This window comes from Homarus americanus, unplaced genomic scaffold (genome assembly GCF_018991925.1).
Source record: "Homarus americanus isolate GMGI-L3 unplaced genomic scaffold, GMGI_Hamer_2.0 scaffold48220, whole genome shotgun sequence".
NCBI lineage: Eukaryota > Metazoa > Arthropoda > Malacostraca > Decapoda > Nephropidae > Homarus > Homarus americanus.
The window spans coordinates 738,909-760,559 of NW_024755060.1; the positions used below are offsets into that span (position 1 = coordinate 738,909).

General features: G+C 41.0%; 1 protein-coding gene and 1 long non-coding RNA gene across 18 annotated transcripts in view; one reads left to right on the forward strand and one right to left on the reverse strand.

Annotated features, from left to right (window-relative positions):
* Window positions 1-21,651, forward strand: part of LOC121856286 (longitudinals lacking protein, isoforms A/B/D/L-like) — a 58,429-nt gene that overhangs the window by 35,279 nt on the left and 1,499 nt on the right. Inside the window, exons 5-6 of one of the 17 annotated variants that reach the window (XR_006086946.1) lie at window positions 277-746; window positions 1,146-1,218. The exons of 1 other annotated variant lie outside the window; for it this stretch is intronic. Coding sequence is in view for 13 of the 16 variants with exons in the window: in XM_042351721.1 (XP_042207655.1) it covers window positions 11,565-11,993 (429 nt within the window). In the remaining 3 variants the exon portion in view is untranslated. 15 more of the 17 variants (XM_042351733.1, XM_042351721.1, XM_042351722.1 and 12 more) reach the window with 15 other exon arrangements.
* Window positions 17,793-18,138, reverse strand: LOC121856290. The gene is made up of 3 exons (XR_006086947.1): window positions 18,092-18,138; window positions 17,930-18,045; window positions 17,793-17,860 (listed from the first exon to the last, which is right to left on the reverse strand). It is a non-coding gene; the product is annotated as an uncharacterized LOC121856290 (long non-coding RNA).

The following is a 21,651-nucleotide window of genomic DNA, read 5'->3' on the forward strand; positions in this document are numbered from 1 at the left end:
GATCTGTATGGTCGGGGAGGATCGTGGCAGCCAGACCTCAGCTTTTGTGTAAGATCTGTGTCAGTAATGCCCTGTACCCTCTTGTCAAACTTAAGGGATTCTGTTGAAATTAAAATTTTTTGTTTTAAGTTGCAAGTTTCTGAGTAGTACTTAATATTTACATGCTACCGTAAGAAATTTGTTCGATGTAAAAACTTAAAATGAAGAGTATGATATTAAAAGCTATGACAGCTCCATAGTGTAGTGGAGAGTAATTTGGGGTACATCTCTTTACAGTCGGTGTGGACAGCTGCGTACGTAATGAGGGAGGCGGGTGATGTCAAGGCTTCGATTGGTGAAGGGGTTGCGGGTGGTGTCGCGGCGGCACAAGTCAGAGGGGAGTTAGATAGTGGCAGGGGGGGATCAAGTTCTCATCTTATCTGCCACGTGTGTGGATACGTTGCCCAGCGAAGACAGCATCTTGAGAATCACTTCCGCAAGCACACCGGGGAAAAACCCTATCAGTGCCCCCATTGTAATCATAAGTGTGGATACTTAAGCAATCTCAAGAAGCATATTAAAGTTCATCACATTGATGGCCCATACATGTGTCCCAAATGTCCCTTCTGGTCAGGGGATCACCACGCCTTGACAGAACACCTGAAAGAGCATATGCCGTCTGTTGGCTCTACTAGCACTTGTTCTTCACCTTCGTAACCTTGCCAAGAGTCCCTAATGAATTTTCAATTTTAAAGTGAGAAAGTATGGTAAGATATAGTAGCACAGTACTGTACCTAGTTGGTAGGTGTAGCAATAAACCTATCAGTATTGTCATTTTATGTACTGGACAGTATTAAACTTCTTGGTTCAGGTTTACTGTACTGTAGATGATAATATTTGACATGTTGTGTAAAAGAAAGTTGAGCATTGTTATGTAGTATCATAGAGAAGTGGAGGAGTTCTCTCTGGCCTTACTTGAGATACCCTGTACAGTACAGTACAGTACATGCTGTTGCTGACAATGTGGGAGTGGTTTTGTCAAGTATTAGGTGTCTGTTCTTTAGTGAAAATTATATTAAACTCGTTGCAGAGATAAAAATTATGCTGTTCCAGTGTATTTGGTCTCGGCATATTGTCATTCTAAAGCAAGGTTGTGCTTTTTGCAGTGGGCGCGCAGTTCTTCGTGGGTATCTGGCTGTGGGCGACGTGACCCAGAAGTTCATACAGGACTGGAAGATGTGCAAATGGGCAATCAGGCTGTACATGCAGGCTCTCATGATGCACATATGGGTCCTCAGAGGTTGCAAGTGGCCCTTCAAAATGTGTATCCTGGATCTCAAAACATTCACAAATGTCCATACTGCCCTTACACATCTCGCCTCAGTTCCAACTTGAGGCGCCATGTTCGCACACACACTGGGGAAATGCCTTATTCCTGCCCTCTGTGTGACTTTCGTTGCAAAGATGCCAGTTCTATGAAGCGGCACCGAGGTACCCACACCCGACGCTCCCTCCCTCCACCGCTAAGCCCTGCCAACAGTCGTGCCCAGATATAATGTAAATCCAGCAAGCAAAGTTATTTCCCACGTTTCCCAAGATTGTGATGCTGTACAACAAATGATTCCACTGTCTGCTGCAAGTGAAACTAAAAAAAAAAAGACAGGAGTGATGTTAGATTGCTTTAGGTCAGGTATATTGTGGAGACTCATGTGATGTTCTCATGTTAATTGTTATACAGTATTGTACAGTTAAGAGGGAGCCTTGATGTAATGAACATGTGAATACTCTGTAAGCTTTTCCCTCATTGCATTTTTTGTGGGGGTGAAGGGGAAGGAAATACGTACATGAAATAAGTTTTCAGTTAGTATTTACAAAGATGTTGTGAATAAGAGAAATTTGTGTTCATTCAAGTTGTTGTTAACTTGTGTGCAGCTGCAGTCAAATGTAATCACAGTACTGTACTCAACTTTCTAGGGAGGAGGATTGATGATGTCAGGTTCTGTGGTTCTTAGTGTGATCAACTTTGTTAATGTTGTTGAGGAGTGATCATGATTGTCAGTGTTCATTCTTTTGTTCTAGTCTTGTAGGGCATTATTTAATTATCTCCCACTTGTATTATTGTTACTACTAAAGTCACTATTGTTGCATACAGTACAGTTCTGTATACTATATATTTCTTAATTAGGTCCTCCCTAAATAGTGACTTAAACACAACTTTTAGAATTTTTTATTTCTTTTTAAATTGTGATTTTAATTTCTTCTCTTTAATTTGGGAGATTTTGTGACAATAAATATTTTTGAGTATTTGATCTTTTAATGGAATTCCGGCTCATCACAGTTTTAACGTTAATGGAAAGGTGAAAGTGAAAATTGCAAAGTCATGTAGTTACCTTGTGTTTGTGAAGTGGCTGGAGTGCAGTAGTGACATTGTTGGGTCTCTTTGCAGTGGGCGGCCCCCCCGATGTACAGTGGGCGGGTGTTGGGTGGGCGACCGGTGATGTGTCCAATCTGTGGGCGCAGCGTCAGTCGCAGCGATCACCTCAAGACTCATCTACGCACCCACACGGGGGAGAAGCCTTACAGCTGCCCTAGTTGTCCCTACCGATCGTCGGACAGCAGCAACCTACAGAAACACGTCAAGAAACACCACCACACGTGATAGTCTAAAGTTAACACAGATTTAGGGTGGGGAGAAAGAATCCATTGTGGGTACTTTATAAAATCCAAAGAAAATAGTAAGAGGGTGATGAAGGGATATGAACAGAGACATTTATGGTGAAGGAGCGATTACTGAAGCAGATACTTTCTTGAATTGTTGTGTCATGGTGAACTTTTAAGGGTTTTAACTGATGTACGATGATCATGTTTGTGTGAATGTGAACAACGACGACGTGGGTGTAGCGCTTTTATCAAATTTCCCCCTTTTTTTCTGGCCTCGCCCTGTTTTCTTAATTCTTCTCTATCCATCTTTTCTTCTTCTATTTATCTCTCCTCTCCACCTTTTCTGTGCCCTCTTCCTCATTCTCCTCTGTCCCTATTATCTTCTGTTCCTCTCCTTTTACCTCATTTGCCCCCTGTCTCATGTATTCTGATGGTTGTTACAGATTATGAAATTCCTTGAAAGTGATGAAACTATTTGATATATACTGTACCTGGTATACCATTCTACTGTTAACGGGAAAGAGAGTGATTGAAAGGCACGTTTATATGATGAGGGGATGTAAGGTGCCAGCTACTGTATATGAATGAGTCTTTTGGCATTTACTCTAGGGGCTTAAATTAGTCATTTGAAAGTCCTAAAACATGTGCACATAAATTGTTAACTTGATCTAAGTCAGGTGTGTTTCAGCCTTCCAGGTATGAGTGAATACTGGAAGGACAGATTTATATATAATGGAGGTAGTGTTTTATGATAATGTTTCAACAAGATTTATTACACATTTGTCATGGAACAATTTCAAGTTGTCCTGTTGAGGATAATTTGCTTTATAATCAAAGGTTAATATGTTGTATTTATAATAAAATTGTACCAAGTTATTATTATTATGTATTAATCAAATAGTATGCCAGTGAATCCAATTTTTCCCTGTAGATATGAAGCATAAGGTTGATGTGTTATTTGAAAGAGGAGAGAATTTATACCTGGGGAAACATTTACTTCTGCCAACTAAACTCTTTAAGTCTTGTTAAAGTGTATGTACTTTATTTAGAAGTACAGGACAGAACATAACTCTCCATCACTTTTCTAATGTGCCTCCATAAACCAGGCCACTCTCATTATGCTGCCTGACTTAACTAGGTGTTGTGTTCGTTACACCTATACCCTATTGTGGCATTTACTCCCATCATTCTCATTTGAGGGGGATGAAGTGTGTAGGCTCCCCCCCCCCCACCTCTAGAGCCACAAGATGTTTTAAAGGCGTGTTTTACGTAACCAACCAACACCATTTTGTCTATAGTCTCTGGCTGACTGCCCTAGAGTAGACTGTACATCAGACCAGTTATCCCCTGGCTGCTGCTGCTGAAGTCAAGCCTCACTGTGACACTTGGGGGATATACCTACTGGGAACTAGCACAGTTACCAGGCATGTAAGACAGACTGTTACATGTCTTATTGTTTCTTGAGGTTTGTTTATATCATGTTGGTCTTCTGCCGTCCAGTTTAACTTTATGCTGGGATGGCTGATCGTGGCACCCAGTCTTTGACCAACCTCGTATATATATGCATTTCTGGATCAGTTTCTCATGACTTAAAGCCTTTGAGGAGTGAAGCGTGTGTACATCCTCCAGAGTTTGTTGGTTAGGAACTCAGGGAACCTTATACCAAGGCTAGTCCAAAGATCAGTCAATTTGTAGTGACTAAAGCCCCTTAATAAAATAAATATGCAGGTACTGTAGTTATACTTGTACATACAAGTAAAACACAAATACCCTGTATGGCATACTGTTAGTTAATGCTTAAACTTAACATTTTATTACATATAAAAGAGTGACGCCAAGAATCTTCACAGACCTCTAAGGATTTTTTTAATTCTGTACAAAGTGTGATATTTTATGGCCAAGTTAATGGTCACTTCTGGTTACACTAAGTTACAGTAGAAGATGATCACCACCTCTCCCATTACAGTATTTGGTGTACTGTATTATGATAATGTTACAGTCATGTTCTTAGCTTACACTCAGTACCTGTACCTCATATTCAGCGAACTGTATTTGTTGAACACCTCATAGTTTTATCACATTAAATTAATTCTTAATATATATATATATATACAGGTTAGTTAACAATTCTTAAGTAAATGAGTTTTAATTTACTCTATTCTTTTGTGATTTAGTAAAAAAAGACTTAAGTTAGCGAGTACTCTTATGACGCTTCAACACAAACCCACATGATATGTTTTGGTAAGCTGGAGTTTCTATCCTTTAGGCTTAGTTTTGTTACTTTTTTGGAATAAATTATAAATGTTTACGTTCATTTCAATATTTAATAAAAAAGAAGTTGAAAAATTGGTTTTGGGTGAAAATTCTGATAAATTTTAGCAAAACATCAATTTTTGAACGGCGTTATGTTACGTTATCTCAGCGGAGAGAGAGAGAGAGACTGGCGAGACAGTGAAAGAAGACCCTATTATGTGCCTTCGGTTCCTTACTCGCAAATCAGCATTGTGATTCTTGGCGACCAACAAACAACAAGGAAAATCTTAGATGAGTATTAAGTAAATTCAGTAGAGAAGAAAGTGACCAATATTGTATTACAGTACAGTACAGTACATTGAAGTCAGCTGAATGAAGATGTCATTGGCCATCAACTGGGAATTCTCCTACTTCTTACTACTGCACTATTATTAACTACTACAGTACTGGTAATAATAATACTAAAATTAACAATAATAATAATAGTACTGCTTCTACAACAATTTTACTACGACTGTATTACTGATAGTACTAGCTACTACCACCACTACCACTACTACTACTTCTACTACTACTATTTTTTTACAGGACTGCTTCAACAGCAACAACAACAACTAGCTACTACCACCACTACTACTACTACTACTACTACTATTTTTTTTTTAAATAATGGCCTCCAGCCTCCCCCAATGTCACCTACACAAATAAAGTCTTTCACACAGGGAAAGTAAATCCTGTACTGTATATTTTACAGTTTCAGTAAGATGCCGATAATTATAAGAATTACAGATTAACCGTACAATTATCCATATAATAAGATATAAATATGAACTGGGTTACTTACATACACTTCTGCTACCATTTATCTCATCTGAGTTGCTGGTATTTGGGAGTACCACTTGAGATAAATACCATCCTGCAATTGACACTTTACTACTACTACTACTACTACTACTACGACTACTTACTGCGACTACTACTACCACTGGATCTTGTTCACTGAATATGTTTGTGATGATGCATGAAACATTTACACCTTGTAGCTACTGTATAAGATAAAGAGATGGGTGTTTATAAGGGTTTATGGTGTAATGAGTGGCCCCCAGTCTGTAAAACAAAGCGGTAGTAATGGTGGGCTCTTCTTTACAGTGGCAGCACGTGGGGAGGAGTGACGACGGTAGCAGCAGTGTTGTAGTGGATGGTGGTGGTGGTGGTGGTGGACTGAGTGTAGTTTGTCCTGTATGTGGCAAAGTGATCAGTCGACGGGACAACTTGAGGGTACACATGCGTACTCACACAGGGGAGAGGCCCTATGCCTGCCCTCACTGTCCACATCGTAGCAAAACTGGAGGCAATCTTCGCAAGCATGTTCGCTCCATACACGGCAGAGATCTCTCGGACAACTCTGGACAGTCTGCTCCCAGCGCTCTGTTTTGATAATAAGTCCTCGTGAGTGGTGAAGTAGTACCATGGATTCGGTTCATGAGTGGTGAAACAGTACCATGGATTCGGTTCATGAGTGGTGAAACAGTACCATACTCGTGTCTGGTATTACAAAATAAATTGAAAAGGTTGGACTTGGGAGGTTATAATTGATGCCTAGAAGTTGTGCTGCTGCCATTGTACAGTAAATATTGATGTCAATCTGAACACACTTGTGGATAAAATGTTTTAGGTTGATAATGTCATGAGTCTTGTGGAATGTGTTTATTTTTGATAGCCAAATGACTAGCTGAAACAAGTCTCTTAGTCGCCACAGTAATGGTGGACTCTCTTTACAGTGGCAGCGTGCAGATGACAGAGGCAGCAGCTGTAGTGTTGGTGCTGGCAGTAGCGATTGTGTTGGTGGTGGTATCAGAAGTGGTGGATTTGGCATCGTGTGTCCCGTGTGTGGTAAAGTGATCAGTCGCCGAGATAATCTGAGAGTCCACCTTCGTACTCACACGGGGGAGAAGCCTTATGGGTGTCCACACTGCCCTCATCGTAGTAATGAGCGTGGCAACCTACGCAAACATGTACGCTCACTACACGGTGTTGATGTTGACAACTTGGAGTCGGCGGCACCCCACATGTGACAAACAAATCTTTCTTAAACTGTAACTTGAGTGATCAATCAGTTTTCCTTAGCCAATTAAAGAGAATACAATGACTATTTGTGTATTTTTGCAGCCTTGATTAGTGAGCATAGTGTCTGTGTATGTATGTGTGTGTTTGTGGTAATATTTGTTGTATCACACACACCTACACATTAATGTTTATAGTGTTAGCATATGATCATTTTGGTGAGGGTTAGTGAGGTTGGGGGAGGGAGGGTGAAGGACAGACAGTATACAGGCGAGCCACTCACTGAACTGGTGCCTCTCTTTTCAGTATGGCAGCAGGACAATGGGCGGTGTGCCTGGTGGTGTGCTAGATCCTTGCACCCAGCGTCCTCCAGCCGACCAGCTACTCCCTACACAGCCTATGTCCACTTGGACTCACTCTCTACCCACTCACAGTCATGACCAACCTCGTTTTTTTAAGTGCCCATATTGTCAACATGTAACTCAGAAGAAATTCAATTTAATCAAACATATTAGGACTCATACAGGAGAGAGACCCTACCATTGTAATCTCTGTCTGTACTCGACTGGGGACCCAAGTAATCTGAAGAGTCACTTTAAGCTTAAACATAAAATGGGACAAGAATGGACAAAATAACACTGAAGAGTAGCAAGGAGTTGTGCTTGTATAGAGGGAAGGGTACCATGATGTTTCCTCTAGTGGGGTAAATACTGTAGTAGAGGAATGTAGTGGTTCTTATGGTCTTAGTGTATGAGAACTACATGTTAGAGGAGAGCTTGAACCGTTTATGGTATGAGGATGAAACTGTAGAGGAAAATAACAGTGGTGAGTGTAGTAAGGTAGTAACACACCACACACTCTACCTACGGCAAACACACCACACACTCAAGTTATCATAACAAACATTCCACACACTCAAGCTATCAGGCACACACACACACATATTTGTATATAAAATAGCATATTTATAACACAGCAGGTTGTGTATGAAAGGGATTGTGGTTGATAGATTTTCATATACTGTATGTAGGATGGGAGGGAGGTGCCATATATGAGGGTAGGAGTAGATGGAGACTTTGCAACGTTGCAGAGGTGACGATTATAAACCTTGCTTCTCTCACCATAATTTATTGATTTTTTTTTTTTTTTTATGAGGCAGACAGTTTGCATTCCCTCCCTGCCGAGTTATTTCTGTTCACAGTTGTACTGTACAAGATGATGAAATATTCCTTGTGGACCTTCTATAGTAAAGAGATATTCCATTGTTTTTATATACAGTGGATATTGATCATATTGGAAATAGTAATCATGAACTTGCCGACATGTTTCTTTTATGACTATTTTTAATATTTACTGTAAGTAGAAAAATGTAAATACTGTAATGAGATTTTTAATAGTATAGGTGCACAGAGACTTTTTGATCACTTTGTATCATTGAGAAGAGTTGATGAGAGTACATATTATAGAGGCATTTTGTGTATTAAGGAACAACCGTAGGTAGGAAGAAATTGTGATGATGAAAGGAGCCATTTTTGTTGCTTCTAATATCTATACACTGAGGAAAAAACTCTGTGATTATATTTAGTAACTGGATATTATGTAGTGTATCAAACTATCCACAAAAGGAGAAGGAAGAGACACAATAATCAATGGCTTCACCAGTATACTGTATATACATTATGTTACGTAGTGCATGTCAGTTAATGTATATAGGTGATAGAGCACCTCACTTAGCCCCTTGAAGAAAGAAAGAAATATTGTTGATCCAAGTATATTCTCGTTTTCTTTAACCTTGATTCTTACTATAACACTTTTGATGATGTTGTTTACTTTATTGTTGATATTTGATTGATCTTATTGTTATTAGGACACACATGGAGGGATATGATTGGTTATTACTACTTAAATGACAAATACAGTATACTTGAAACAACACCTGGAAGTTGTGTGTGTGGATATTGGTTGTAGTTGTGGTGTAATGGTTAACATACTTGCCTCGCAAGCGAGTGGACCCGGATTTGATTCCCGGGTAGGGTGAAACTACGGGCAAGTTTCTTTTTGTCTCTCCCTACCCAGCAGCCAGCAGTAATTGCAGACTTGGGTGTTAATTGATTGCGGATTTTTCCGGGGTAATGGTTAGCCAGTGCAGTTGGCGAGTTGTCCGGTCTTCTCAGAGAATTCCTTGACATTGGGTCATGCAGCTCATTAACTCGGGGTGTGATTGTTGTGTTGGCGACAGTTTCTACACCTTAAACAAATTAATGCCTAGGTGGCCATCCTCGTTACACAAAGGGCAACCATTATATTATTATGTATGTATGTTGTTGGTTGTAGTTGTATGGATGTGGTTGTTAGTTGTGTGTTTGGGTGTTGTTAAGTTCCCCACATTATTCTCAGCACTGTACTGTACTGTATTCATCTAGTCTGTTTTTGCTTGTCATTTATCCACATCCTCATTGTTTACTGACCACCTCCACCTTAATTTGAACTTTCTACTACAACATACTGCAGATGACTTTATTTATTATTATTATTATTACTGTATTATAATTATTATTAGTGTAGTCAGTTATGGAGCCAAGTTATATTTCAGCCATCTTGTTGAGCTCCCAGTTGGAGACAATATAAAAAGTCTGGTCCCCGAGATAGCCTACCCTCTCGGTAGATTGAGAACATTAACAGGAGGGTCACCAGACTGGTGTCTACACTACGGCACCTCAGGTACCCAGAGATTAGAACGCCTGCAGCTGCCTAGCTTATACTATAGATGGGCAAGTGGTGACTGAAAAGAAGTTTATAAACACCTCAGAGGTCATTACTCAGTTGAATGTTCATACCTGGAGCTGGTGGATGCCTGCCCCACAAGGGGTCACAGCTTATGGTTGAAGAAGCCACAAGTTCGAGGAAACTTTTTTGGAGTGAGAGTTGTAAACTCTTGGAAAAATATGCGTGAGAGTGTTGTCACAGCACCGAGTATGAGCTCATTCAAGACTAGACTTACCAACACTGGCGTAGGTACAGATACATTCAGGAGCCGGTGCTTCCCAACAGTGTCTAATAGAGACGTGACCAACCACCCAAGAGGCTTACAGAGTGGTGAGTGGCAAAGAGGATAAAGTAAAAATTAAAGTAAGAAGTAACTGGTGTTTGTAGGAACAAGTTGTGTATGTGAGTTAGGTGTTAATAAGTTAATTGACAGATCGTGTTTGAACTTTCTACTCCACTCTGCTTTGCTGTGCTGTGCTATGTTGTGTTGTCTTACCATTCTTGAAACATATTTTAAGGTATTGGACACTACAATAACTAAAAATACCATCATTGTATAGTGATCAATTGTGACTTGTATAATATTTAAAACATTATACTCTTTCAAAGTCTTATCCTTCTAAAACAAGATGGGTGAGACTAACAAGATACAGTACACATTCTCCTCTCATTTACTGTCACCCACCAACAGTAGATCTTTACCCTAATATCACAGGCCATTGTGCTCTCCACTCATTCACGCACGCTGCTGCTTCCTGGTTGTATATTCACCTAACTTTTAGTACATCCTTCACTCTATTCATCCATACATTCTTCACTATCCTTCCATGTCCTTCTTATTCATCCATTCATTGTATTCATTCACCCATTCTTCACTGTTTCTGTTACCCTATTTATGGGCGGGTGACTATTAGAGACTACTGAGATAATACTATTTACAGTGAAACCTCTATTTTATCAGTCTAACCTAACTTAACCTAACCTGACCTGACCTAACAGACCCGAACAGATTTTCCTCTCCATACACAGTAGTCCATCAAACTTCATTAGTCTGTTATTGTTCATGGATACAAGACTCAAGTGGTAATTTACAGTAGAGTAGTTGGGGTATATTTTGTGGATACTTCTTTAACATAAGATTGTAAAGGGTTCCCTCATATCTTTTAAATAACTTTGACATTAAGTACAGCAGATGACATAGAAACATAATTAAATTCTTTACAAAATATGATTGCGTGTTTAATTATTTAATAAGAAGTACAATTGCTGATTAACCAACCTAATCTAATCCAACCCAACCTAATCTAATCTAACTTGACCTAATCCAACTTCTCAATAAAAAATTATATAGACCTACACAAAGTAAACTTAAGTTGTGCAATTTTACAATATTTGTCCAAACTTCTGTAGATTTGTAACACACACACACACCTTTAAAATGATCCAAATGTACTGTAGTAGGATCAGTATACCACAGAGCGACACATACCAACCCTCTCGGGACATCACAAGTTGCATGTAGCATTTCGGAAGTCATCGGACCTATCCTAGCAGATACTTTTTTGAGATGCTGTACAATATACATTTAGTGTAAGTGTGTGTGTGTGTGTATATATACGTAATGAAAACTGGGATAATGTTAGATAATATTGTCCTCGTGCGTCTACCAGTTGTTAAGTTGTGCATGTTGAGAATGGAAGGACGGAAACTTATTGGGGAATATTTTAAGGAGAAAAACTGCATGCTTGTGGGAAGGTTACTGTTGGAGGAGTTTTGTGTTGTAAGGTAGGACCAAGTTGGAGCCATGAAGGGAGTGTAACGGAGGCTGCATCTCTTTACAGCGTCGGCCGTGGACAGGTGAATCAGGGAGGAGTAGACCAGCTGAGCTCACCTCCCGTCCCCACGATGCTTTAGTACTCCAATCTAAAGTTACATCGTCGGACAACCAGCCAGACCCAGCCTTGCGTCCACAAGGTGGTGCACTCACTCCCCAAGACATTGTCCCGCACCTGCACCGCTGTCAGTTCTGCACTTATTCTTCACCCAGTCGAGGAGACCTCAAGAAACATGTCAGGATACACACCGGAGAAAAGCCTTATGCCTGCCCTCACTGTTCATACCGATGCTCAGACTCGAGTGCTCTAAGTAAACACGTGAGGACTCACACGGGGGAAAAGCCCCACTGTTGTCCGCATTGTCTCTACAGGACGCACTTGGCCTCAAACCTCCATCAACATATGTGTACAGCCCACCCTGACCTACATATGTAGGACACGTCTACTTTTACCTGTTCCTTTGGTAATTATTGTCAAACAAAAGTGAGTGTAAGTTTGGAGATCTCGTCATGTACAGTATTGTGAGAACAAGGACTAAAGGAGCCGAGAGCGTTGCTGCCCGTACAGTACAAGTCATTCACTCTCTTCATTAACATTTATAGTTATCATGTGTTGTGTGGAGGAGTTATTGTGGTGGGGGGAGGGAGGGGACACAACAATAGGCGCATCATACAGTAGTAACTAATGGGTGGTGTGTCTTTTTGCAGTGTGTGCGCGGGGCGGTGTCCGGGGTTGGCGTGTCATGGGATGGCGTATCCCGCACGTGTCACCATGGGTGCATAGTGGACAACTGCCGGGCTTGTAAACCCTTCACGTGCCATCACTGTCCCTATGCCACCAGGAGCCGGGCAGACCTGGTCAAACACGTGCGCAAACACACCGGGGAGCGACCCTTCCCCTGCCCTCTCTGTTCCTATCGGGCCAGTGATAGATCCACCCTCAGAAAACATTTCCTCCGACACAAGTAAAAATTATCTTCATACACCTGTCTGCCACCCTTCCATGACCTGTCTGCCACCCTCCCATGACCTGTCTGCCAACCTCCCATGACCTATCTGCCACCCTCCCATGACCTGTTTGCCACCTCCCATGACCTGTTCTGCCAACCTCCCATGACTCCATCTGCCACCTCCCATGACCTGTCTGCCACCCTCCCATGACCTGTCTGCCACCCTTCCATGACCTGTCTGCCAACCTCCCATGACCTGTCTGCCAACCTCCCATTGACCTATCTACCACCCTCCCATGACCTGTTCTGCCACCCTTCCATGACTTGTCTGCCACCCTCCAATGACCTGTCACACCCCTAATAACCTGTCTGCCAACCTCCCATGACCTGTCGCCACCTTCAACAACCTGTCTGCCACCCTTCAATAACCTGTCTGTCACCCTTCAATAACCTGTCTACCCCTCTAATAACCTGCCTGCCACCTCCAACCTGTCTGACACCCTTTAATAACCTGTCTGCCCCTCCAATAACCTGCCTGCCACCCTCCAATAACCTGTCTGCCACCCTTCAATAACCTGTCTGCCACCCTCCACATGTCTGCCACCTCCATAACCTGCCTGCCACCCTCCAATAACCTGTTCTGTCACCCTTCAATAACCTGCCTGCCACCCTCCAATAACCTGTCTGCCACCCTTCAATAACCTGTCTGCCACCCTCCAATAACCTGTCTGCCACCCCCTACTGACCTCTCTGCCACCATAGTTGTCAGTAGTTACCTCAATCATAAGATGCGCCCTTCTGAATCATAACTTCACCTATAACTTCCTACCAAATGTTATAAATTCAGTATACATTATATTGTGGGCTATAGCTTCAGTATACATTGGGTTATAGCTTCAGTATACATTATATTGTGGGTTATAGCTTCAGTATACATTGGGTTATAGCTTCAGTATACATTGGGTTATAGCTTCAGTATACATTGGGTTATAGCTTCAGTATACATTATATTGTGGGTTATAGCTTCAGTATACATTGGATTATAGCTTCAGTATACATTGGATTATAGCTCCAGTATACATTGGGCTATAGCTCCAGTATACATTGGGTTATAGTTTCAGTATACATTGGGTTATAGCTTCAGTATACATTGGGTTATAGCTTCAGTATACATTGGGTTATAGCTTCAGTATACATTGGGCTGTAGCTTCAGTTTACATTGGATTATAGCTTCAGTATACATTGGGCTATAGCTTCAGTATACATTGGGCTATAGCTCCAGTATACATTGGGCTATAGCTTCAGTATACATTGGGTTATAGCTTCAGTTTATATTGTGGGTTATAGCTTCAGTATACATTATATTGGGTTATAGCTTCAGTATACATTGGGTTATAGCTTCAGTATACATTATAGCTTCAGTATACATTGGGTTATAGCTTCAGTATACATTGGGTTATAGCTTCAGTATACATTGGGTTATAGCTTCAGTATACATTGGGTTATAGCTTCAGTATACATTGGGCTATAGCTTCAGTATACATTGGGCTTCAGTATACATTGCTTCAGTATACATTGGGTTATAGCTTCAGTATACATTGGGTTATAGCTTCAGTATACATTGGGTTATAACTCCAGTATACATTGGGTTATAGCTTCAGTATACATGTTATTGTGTAGGTTATAGCTTCAGTGTACATTATATTGTGGGCTATAACTTCAGTATACATGTTACTGGAGGCGACTTTAAACAGGGGTATACTGTACAACACAGGTATACATAATATTGAGGGGGTTTAAGCTTCAGTATACACAAAAAGTACAATGTTATGTATGATTACTATGTGTACTGATGTATGTATGTATATGTTAATAATGTAAATAAATAAAGTGATGTACTGTAAGTGAAGCCTTGAGTTAACGGTGACCATTAGTGTTTACTTAACCCTTTGAGTCCTGAAGGGTTAAATCGTCGTCTTCAAAGGGTTAAACTAGAGTATCGTCGCCAAAGGGTTAAAGGTTTATTTGATGGTTGTCTTATTAATGATAACTTTTATATTTTTCCTCATGTTTGTCTTATTCAATAAAGGATGGAATTGTTTTGATAATAAATTGTTTTAGTTAATTATATAAACCTACTAGCTGGTGAGTCAGTGTTGGTGAGTTAATGTTGATGTGTGTTGATGAGTCAGTCTTGATGTGTTGATGAGTCAGTATTGATGTGTTGATGAGTCAGTATTGATGTGTGTTGATGAGTCAGTATTGATGTGTGTTGATGAGTCAGTATTGATGTGTTGATGAGTCAGTCTTGATGTGTTGATGAGTCAGTCTTGATATGTGTTGATGAGTCAGTATTGATGTGTTGATGAGTCAGTATTGATGTGTTGAGTCAGTCTTGATGTGTTGATGCCAAGTATATGAAAGACCTCCTTGCATTTATTCTTGAGGCGAGAGGAAACATTACCCACTTTCCTTACCATGTCAGTACCTGGTATACTATTGTCACCCAAGCGGAGGAAACAGCTGGCTCCATATACAGGTGTGCTAAGCATATGGTCAGTACACCTTGAAGTCATTGGCTCAGTAAGTTAAGGAACGCTTATATTTTCCTGCTACATCCTTCTGAAGAGAGAAGCTGGGTCGACGGCAGCAACATGAGGGTACAGTACTCTATCCAATAAGATATTTCACCTGGGTATTGTTCTAAAACATCTTGAAATAGTCCATCTTTGGTCGGGGAATAAAGAATCACTCTAATCCCATCTGTGAATGAGTGAATGGACAGCTTTTTCATCCTTCTCACTCAAATTTCACTCCAGATTCACTAGATTCAATGGTTAACTCTTGGGGAAAGTCGTCATAAACACCAGCATCACTTTCACTATGTATGCACGAGCAGGAACAGTACTTCTTGAGTTGGCCATTGTCTAGTAGATACAGAGTGCCTCTATAAAGATGCTCAGTACAAACATAACATGTGAATTGTTGTAGAATATATCTGCTACGATGCTATTGTCGGATATGTTCACAAAAGGTTAATGTGACGAATGAGTAGATTATGATATAGCCCTTAACATTATTCCTCATGTCAGTAAACACAGTAATTAAATTCCTTTCATTATAAACTGCTTGAGTTCGTGCAAGTGTTTACCTCTCAGCTATTGAATAATTACTTTGATGCTTATTGAACTTAATAGATAATTCACAGGGTCCCGGCACCTAGAAGTCTGACAACGTTAACATAAGTGCATAGACTAACAGTGCTTTGGTTTTATCAGAGGCAAGTTGACTTTGTTGAGATTAACCTTTAAATAGTGGTCATCATCAGTGGAAGTTAGCTGTAGGGACGGTGGTCATCATCAGTGGAAATTAGCTGCAGGGACTGTGGCCATCTAATGAACTAGATAGAGATGAAAGTCCGTTATATGTGAAACCTCCATGTAACGGATTATATAGAGAAAAGTCCGTTATCTGCAGGTTTCACTGTACCATTTAACATACGAGACAAGATTTAACATAAACTGATACATCTTAACACCAGACGTTGGGTGATCTTACTAGCGGTTCATATTGCCAACTAAACGCCCAGGCAACCCAAAGCTTTCCCATATTGACATTGTTACTTTTATATCAGTTGTAGATGGTTATTAAACTTTTTACTGACTTGCTTGTATAATGAGAGGGGAGGGAGGATGTGGGAGAGGGCTAAAAAAATTTACCCAAGCGGCCGCAGGAGCAAGCAGTTCCGGTACGTTATCTTATGGTGGTTAAGACGCGTGTGTGTGTGCGCGTGATTCTCCACAACTCTCCATTATAACTTTCTTCTAAAATAAGATTCGTCATCCACGATAAAAAGTTGTAGTAAACAGTTATACATGTTGGTGACCCCCTGTTTACCACAGAGACCATGAATATACTGTCAACATCACACAAGTAAACATCGTTATACCACACAAATAATTCACTATAATTGGTTGTAAATATATGTGATTATTTTATAGTTTGTGTTTTGTTTTTACTCCGTTTTTGATGGTGTGTGTGAGAAAGGTGGTCACCCCCCGAGGCGTACACTACACCTTGCTCTCGTCTAGTCTCTGGTCTGGTCATGTGTTGTGTCGCTGCTTCACGATCTAGGTGCTTTTATGTTTTATTCTGGATAATGAGTAAAGTTTACATGGTGATAGTTTGTTATGGTAAGGTTGGGTGCGGAGGTGCTGTTCATAACCTGTGTTCTCCCGTCTTTACAGTGTCGGCAGTGGTTGGAACAGCTCGGCAGGGTGGGGGCTCTCACAGGCAAAGCTAAGGTAACGTGTCCTCTGTGTGGCAAGGTGTGCAGCCGCAGTGACAAGCTTAAGCTGCACCTTAGAACCCATACTGGTGAGAGACCGTATCTCTGCAGCTATTGCGACCACCGCAGTCGCACTAGTGATGACCTGAAGCGTCACGTCCGCACCCACACTGGGGAGAGACCGTACCAGTGTCCCTTTTGTCCGTACAGGGCCAGTGACCCGTCCACCATCCGCTCTCACAAAAAACACCGCCATCATGAGCTCTTCTACCAGGCCAGGCTCGATCAGCAACAACTAGACCAGGCTAATGCCTGAAGCAGTCCTAAGGGAGCCAAGTCCACACACCAACCTTTATAGTTTTGTCACGATGCACTCGTCTTGTGGGCAGTTTCACTCGTAACATTGTTTTTATCATGAGAAGCGTGTTTAACAAGCATTCCAGCACCATGTTGGTCACGTGAGACTTGAGCCATTCTTGCCTGGCATGACTGAGTGAAGTGATCGCCGCCCCTGTGTACTCTACTGCACTCTAGGCCATCACTCTTTACTGTATCTTTAGTGCAATACTTATATAAACTTTATGAAATTTTATCTAATATAAAAAAGCAAACATTTAACTTAGCATGAGCGACGCCATGGTTTGGTTGAGTGATGTTAGTTGACGTACAGCACTTGACTCACCAGGTTACTGAAAGTCATGAGTAAATTACTGCGTAGTTTCATGTATATAGGAAGACGTAGTAACAATTGTCATTCATTATTACTAAAACCCTCCAATTATCTTATTTGTTATATATATCATGACACTTATATAGCACACACCAACCACTATATCCTGTACCTCTCTCCCTCCCTCACCTATCATGGTACGGTGCTTTACCTTACCAAGACGTCCCTCCCTCACCTATCATGGTACGGTGCTTTACCTTATCAAGACGTCCCTCCCTCACCTATCATGGTACGGTGCTTTACCTTATCAAGACGTCCCTCCCTCACCTATCATGGTACGGTGCTTTACCTTACCAAGACGTCCCTCCCTCACCTATCATGGTACGGTGCTTTACCTTATCAAGACGTCCCTCCCTCACCTATCATGGTACGGTGCTTTACCTTATCATGGTACGGTGCTTTACCTTACCAAGACGTCCCTCCCTCACCTATCATGGTACGGTGCTTTACCTTACCAAGACGTCCCTCCCTCACCTATCATGGTACGGTGCTTTACCTTACCAAGACGTCCCTCCCTCACCTATCATGGTACGGTGCTTTACCTTACCAAGACGTCCCTCCCTCACCCTGATGCACACAAGACACGTAGAGTAATGCAGCTTCTTAACAACCGACCTTACTAGATACACTTCACCACGGGGAAGTTATAGTGTTGTAAATAAGATAAACAACAACACTATTTGTCACTTTCATTGATTATCACAACTGTTGGTATTTTGTGTGTGTGTGTGTGTGTGTGTGTGTCATGTCTGTTGCATCATCAATCTCCCTCACACTATAACCTGCCTCACACTATAACCTCACTTACACTATAACCTCCCTCACACTATAACCTCCCTCACACTATAACCTCCCTCACACTATAACCTCCCTCACACCATAACCTCCCTGACATAGCACATAAGCGCCCTGGGAACATATATGTCTGCTTATATTGTTGTAATTCAGTTATTAAATATTTTAATGCTTAGGTGAGAAAGATATTAAATTATATATGTGTCTATGGTGAAGGTCATGTTAGGTTAGGTTGTGGTTTGGTTAGGTTAGATTAGCTTAAATATTGTCATGGTTAGGTTAGGCTAGGTTAAGTATGGTTAGGTTAGATTAGGTTGGTTAAGTCAAGTCAGGTTGGTTTAGATGAAGTCAGGCATGATTAGGTTTGGTCAGGCCAAAGTTGTGTCCGGTCAGGTTGGGTTAGAGTAGGTCAGGTCAGGTCAACTTAGAGTAGACCAGGTCAGGTTAGGTTAAATTTCTCGACCATGTTGATAAGCTTAACACACAAGTAAATAATATTTATTTTCTAGATGTATACTGCACATATTAGGAAGAATATCAGCCACTACTGTGTGTATGTGTGTATGTATGTATGTGTGTATGTATGTATGTGTGTATGTGTGTGTGTGTGTATGTGTGTATCCTACCGCACCGTTAACTATACTCTTACCTATACAGTACTAATAAAACCTATAATATATACCAAAGTGTTTTATATATCCCCCTTATATACCGGTATATCTTAGTATAATAATGCTCCTTGATACTTGACTTATACATCATCACTACTCCTTGACACCTGAGGAACACTGTGACGTCATCCACCTCATATACGGTAAAAGTAAATCTTCAAGACGTTTATATTTTTTTATAAGGTTGTGAAGGGCGGGGGGGGGGAGGTTGTGGGTTGTATTTGTGGCCATCTTATAACATCATGGTTTATGGTAGATTCCTATTGGCTTGTGTTAATGTTAGGTTCTTATTGGCTTGTGTTAATGATAGATTCTTATTGGCTTGTGTTAATGATAGGTTCTTATTGGCCAGTGTTAATGATAGATTCTTATTGGCTTGTGTTAATGTTAGGTTCTTATTGGCTTGTGTTAATGATAGATTCTTATTGGCTTGTGTTAATGTTAGGTTCTTATTGGCTTGTGTTAATGATAGATTCTTATTGGCTTGTGTTAATGTTAGGTTCTTATTGGCCTGTGTTAATGTTAGGTTCTTATTGGCTCGTGTTAATGATAGATTCTTATTGGCTTGTGTTAATGTTAGGTTCTTATTGGCTCGTGTTATAGGTTATTAATGGATTATTGGATATAACTTACACACGAGATATAGTACTTGGATTAGTGTAATAATAAGAGTTAGATACATAAATAATCTTGCTGGAGTTTAATCAGTATATTCCTGTATATTCATCTAGTATACAGTATAAGAAGAAACCCTAATATTAACCCCTTGAGTACGGTGGCTTTAACCACTTGAGTACGATGGCATTAACCACTGAGAAAGATTGCATTATCCTCTTGACTATGTTGGCATTGATCCCTTGAGTATGATGGCATTAACCCCTTGACTATGTTGGCATTGATCCCTTGAGTATGTTGGCATTAACCCCTTGACTATGTTGGCATTGATCCCTTGAGTATGATGGCATTAACCTCTTGACTATGTTGGCATTGACCTCTTGAGTACGATGGCATTAACTATTTGACTATGATGGCATTAACCCCTTGAGTACGATGACCTTAACCCCTTGAGTATGAGGACATTAGCTCCTTGAGTACGAAGACCTTACATTCAGCATATTCAAAGGTTACAGTGACTGTACTCAAAGGGATAGGACCATCGTACTCAAGAGGTTAAGGCCATCGTACTGAAGGGGTTAATATAAGGTAAAGTTTCTTAGTAAGAGAGTACAGTGTGGTGGGGGGTTGTGTGTGGTGGGGGTTGTGGGTGGCTTACAACAGAGCGGCGAGAGTATAGTGTGGGTGTCTTTACAGGTGGGTGGCAGCAGCCTGGTGATGCAGGGTTCCCTTAGCTGTCCCATCTGTCGGATATCAGCTGTCTCCAGATTCGCTCTCAGTGAACACGTCAGACAACACACGGGGGGCTGGGGTTTTGTCTGCACCCAGTGTGACTACAAGACAAATCGCAGTCACGACTTAAAGCGGCATCTGCAGAGCCGCCATCAGGGAGAGCTTCAGCGACCTTATCGTTGTCCTGTCTGCCCCTACCGTACCACTTATGCTGTCCACCTCAACTCTCACTTAGCTACCAAACACCCCAATCATGCCAGACAGTGACGCTAAGTTATAGGATGAAGATGATCTCCTGGCTCACAACCTTCATCATGTATAGCTGTACCGATTACAACACTCTGTTACTGATTACAACACTCTGTTACCGATTACAACACTCTGTACCGATTACAACACTCTGTACCGATTACAACACTCTATACCGATTACAACACTATACCGATTACAACACTCTGTACCGATTACAACACTCACATTGGCTTGTTATTCTCAAAACAACATAATATTCCCTCCACCCCAACATTCACATCTACAACTTTTACAACACTCTACCTTGTGTTTAGTTGTATCTCTTATCTGTATACTGATAATTCACAACGATAACCTCACTAAACCTTGTGTTGTGTTGTGTTCAGCAGGTGTCTTCAGGACCACAGTATAATGTAACTCATATATAGTGTGGTCCAGTGATACAGTGCACCTTGAGCATGTGTCCATAATAAGGGTACACATGTGTCACTCCACTACACTGTGTACACCTGAATGCTCCACTACACTGTGTACACCTAAATGCTCCACTACACTGTGTACACCTGAATGCTCCACTACACTGTACACCTGAATGCTCCACTACACTGTGTACACCTGAATGCTCCGCTACACTGTGTACTTGAACACCAAAGTAACACGAACAGTACAGTAAGTAACACGAACAGTACAGTAAGTAACACAAACAGTACTGTAAGTAACGTGAACACTTCAGTAACACTAATACTCCAGTAGCTTAAAAGAACACCATAGTAAGCAACACGAACACTATAGTAAGTAACACAAACACTACAGTAGCTTAAACCAACACTACATTAAGTAACATGAACAGTACAGTAAGTAACACGAACAGTACAGTAAGTAACATAAACACTTCAGTAAGTAACATAAACACTTCAGTAAGTAACAAGAACACAATTTAATGATGAACGGATGTTAGAGGTAACGAGGGTGGTAGTGGTGGTGGAGGTGGTGGTGGTGGTGGAGGTGGTGGTGATATTGGAGGGACCATAATGGCCGCTCACCACAGAGTAATGTTGGTG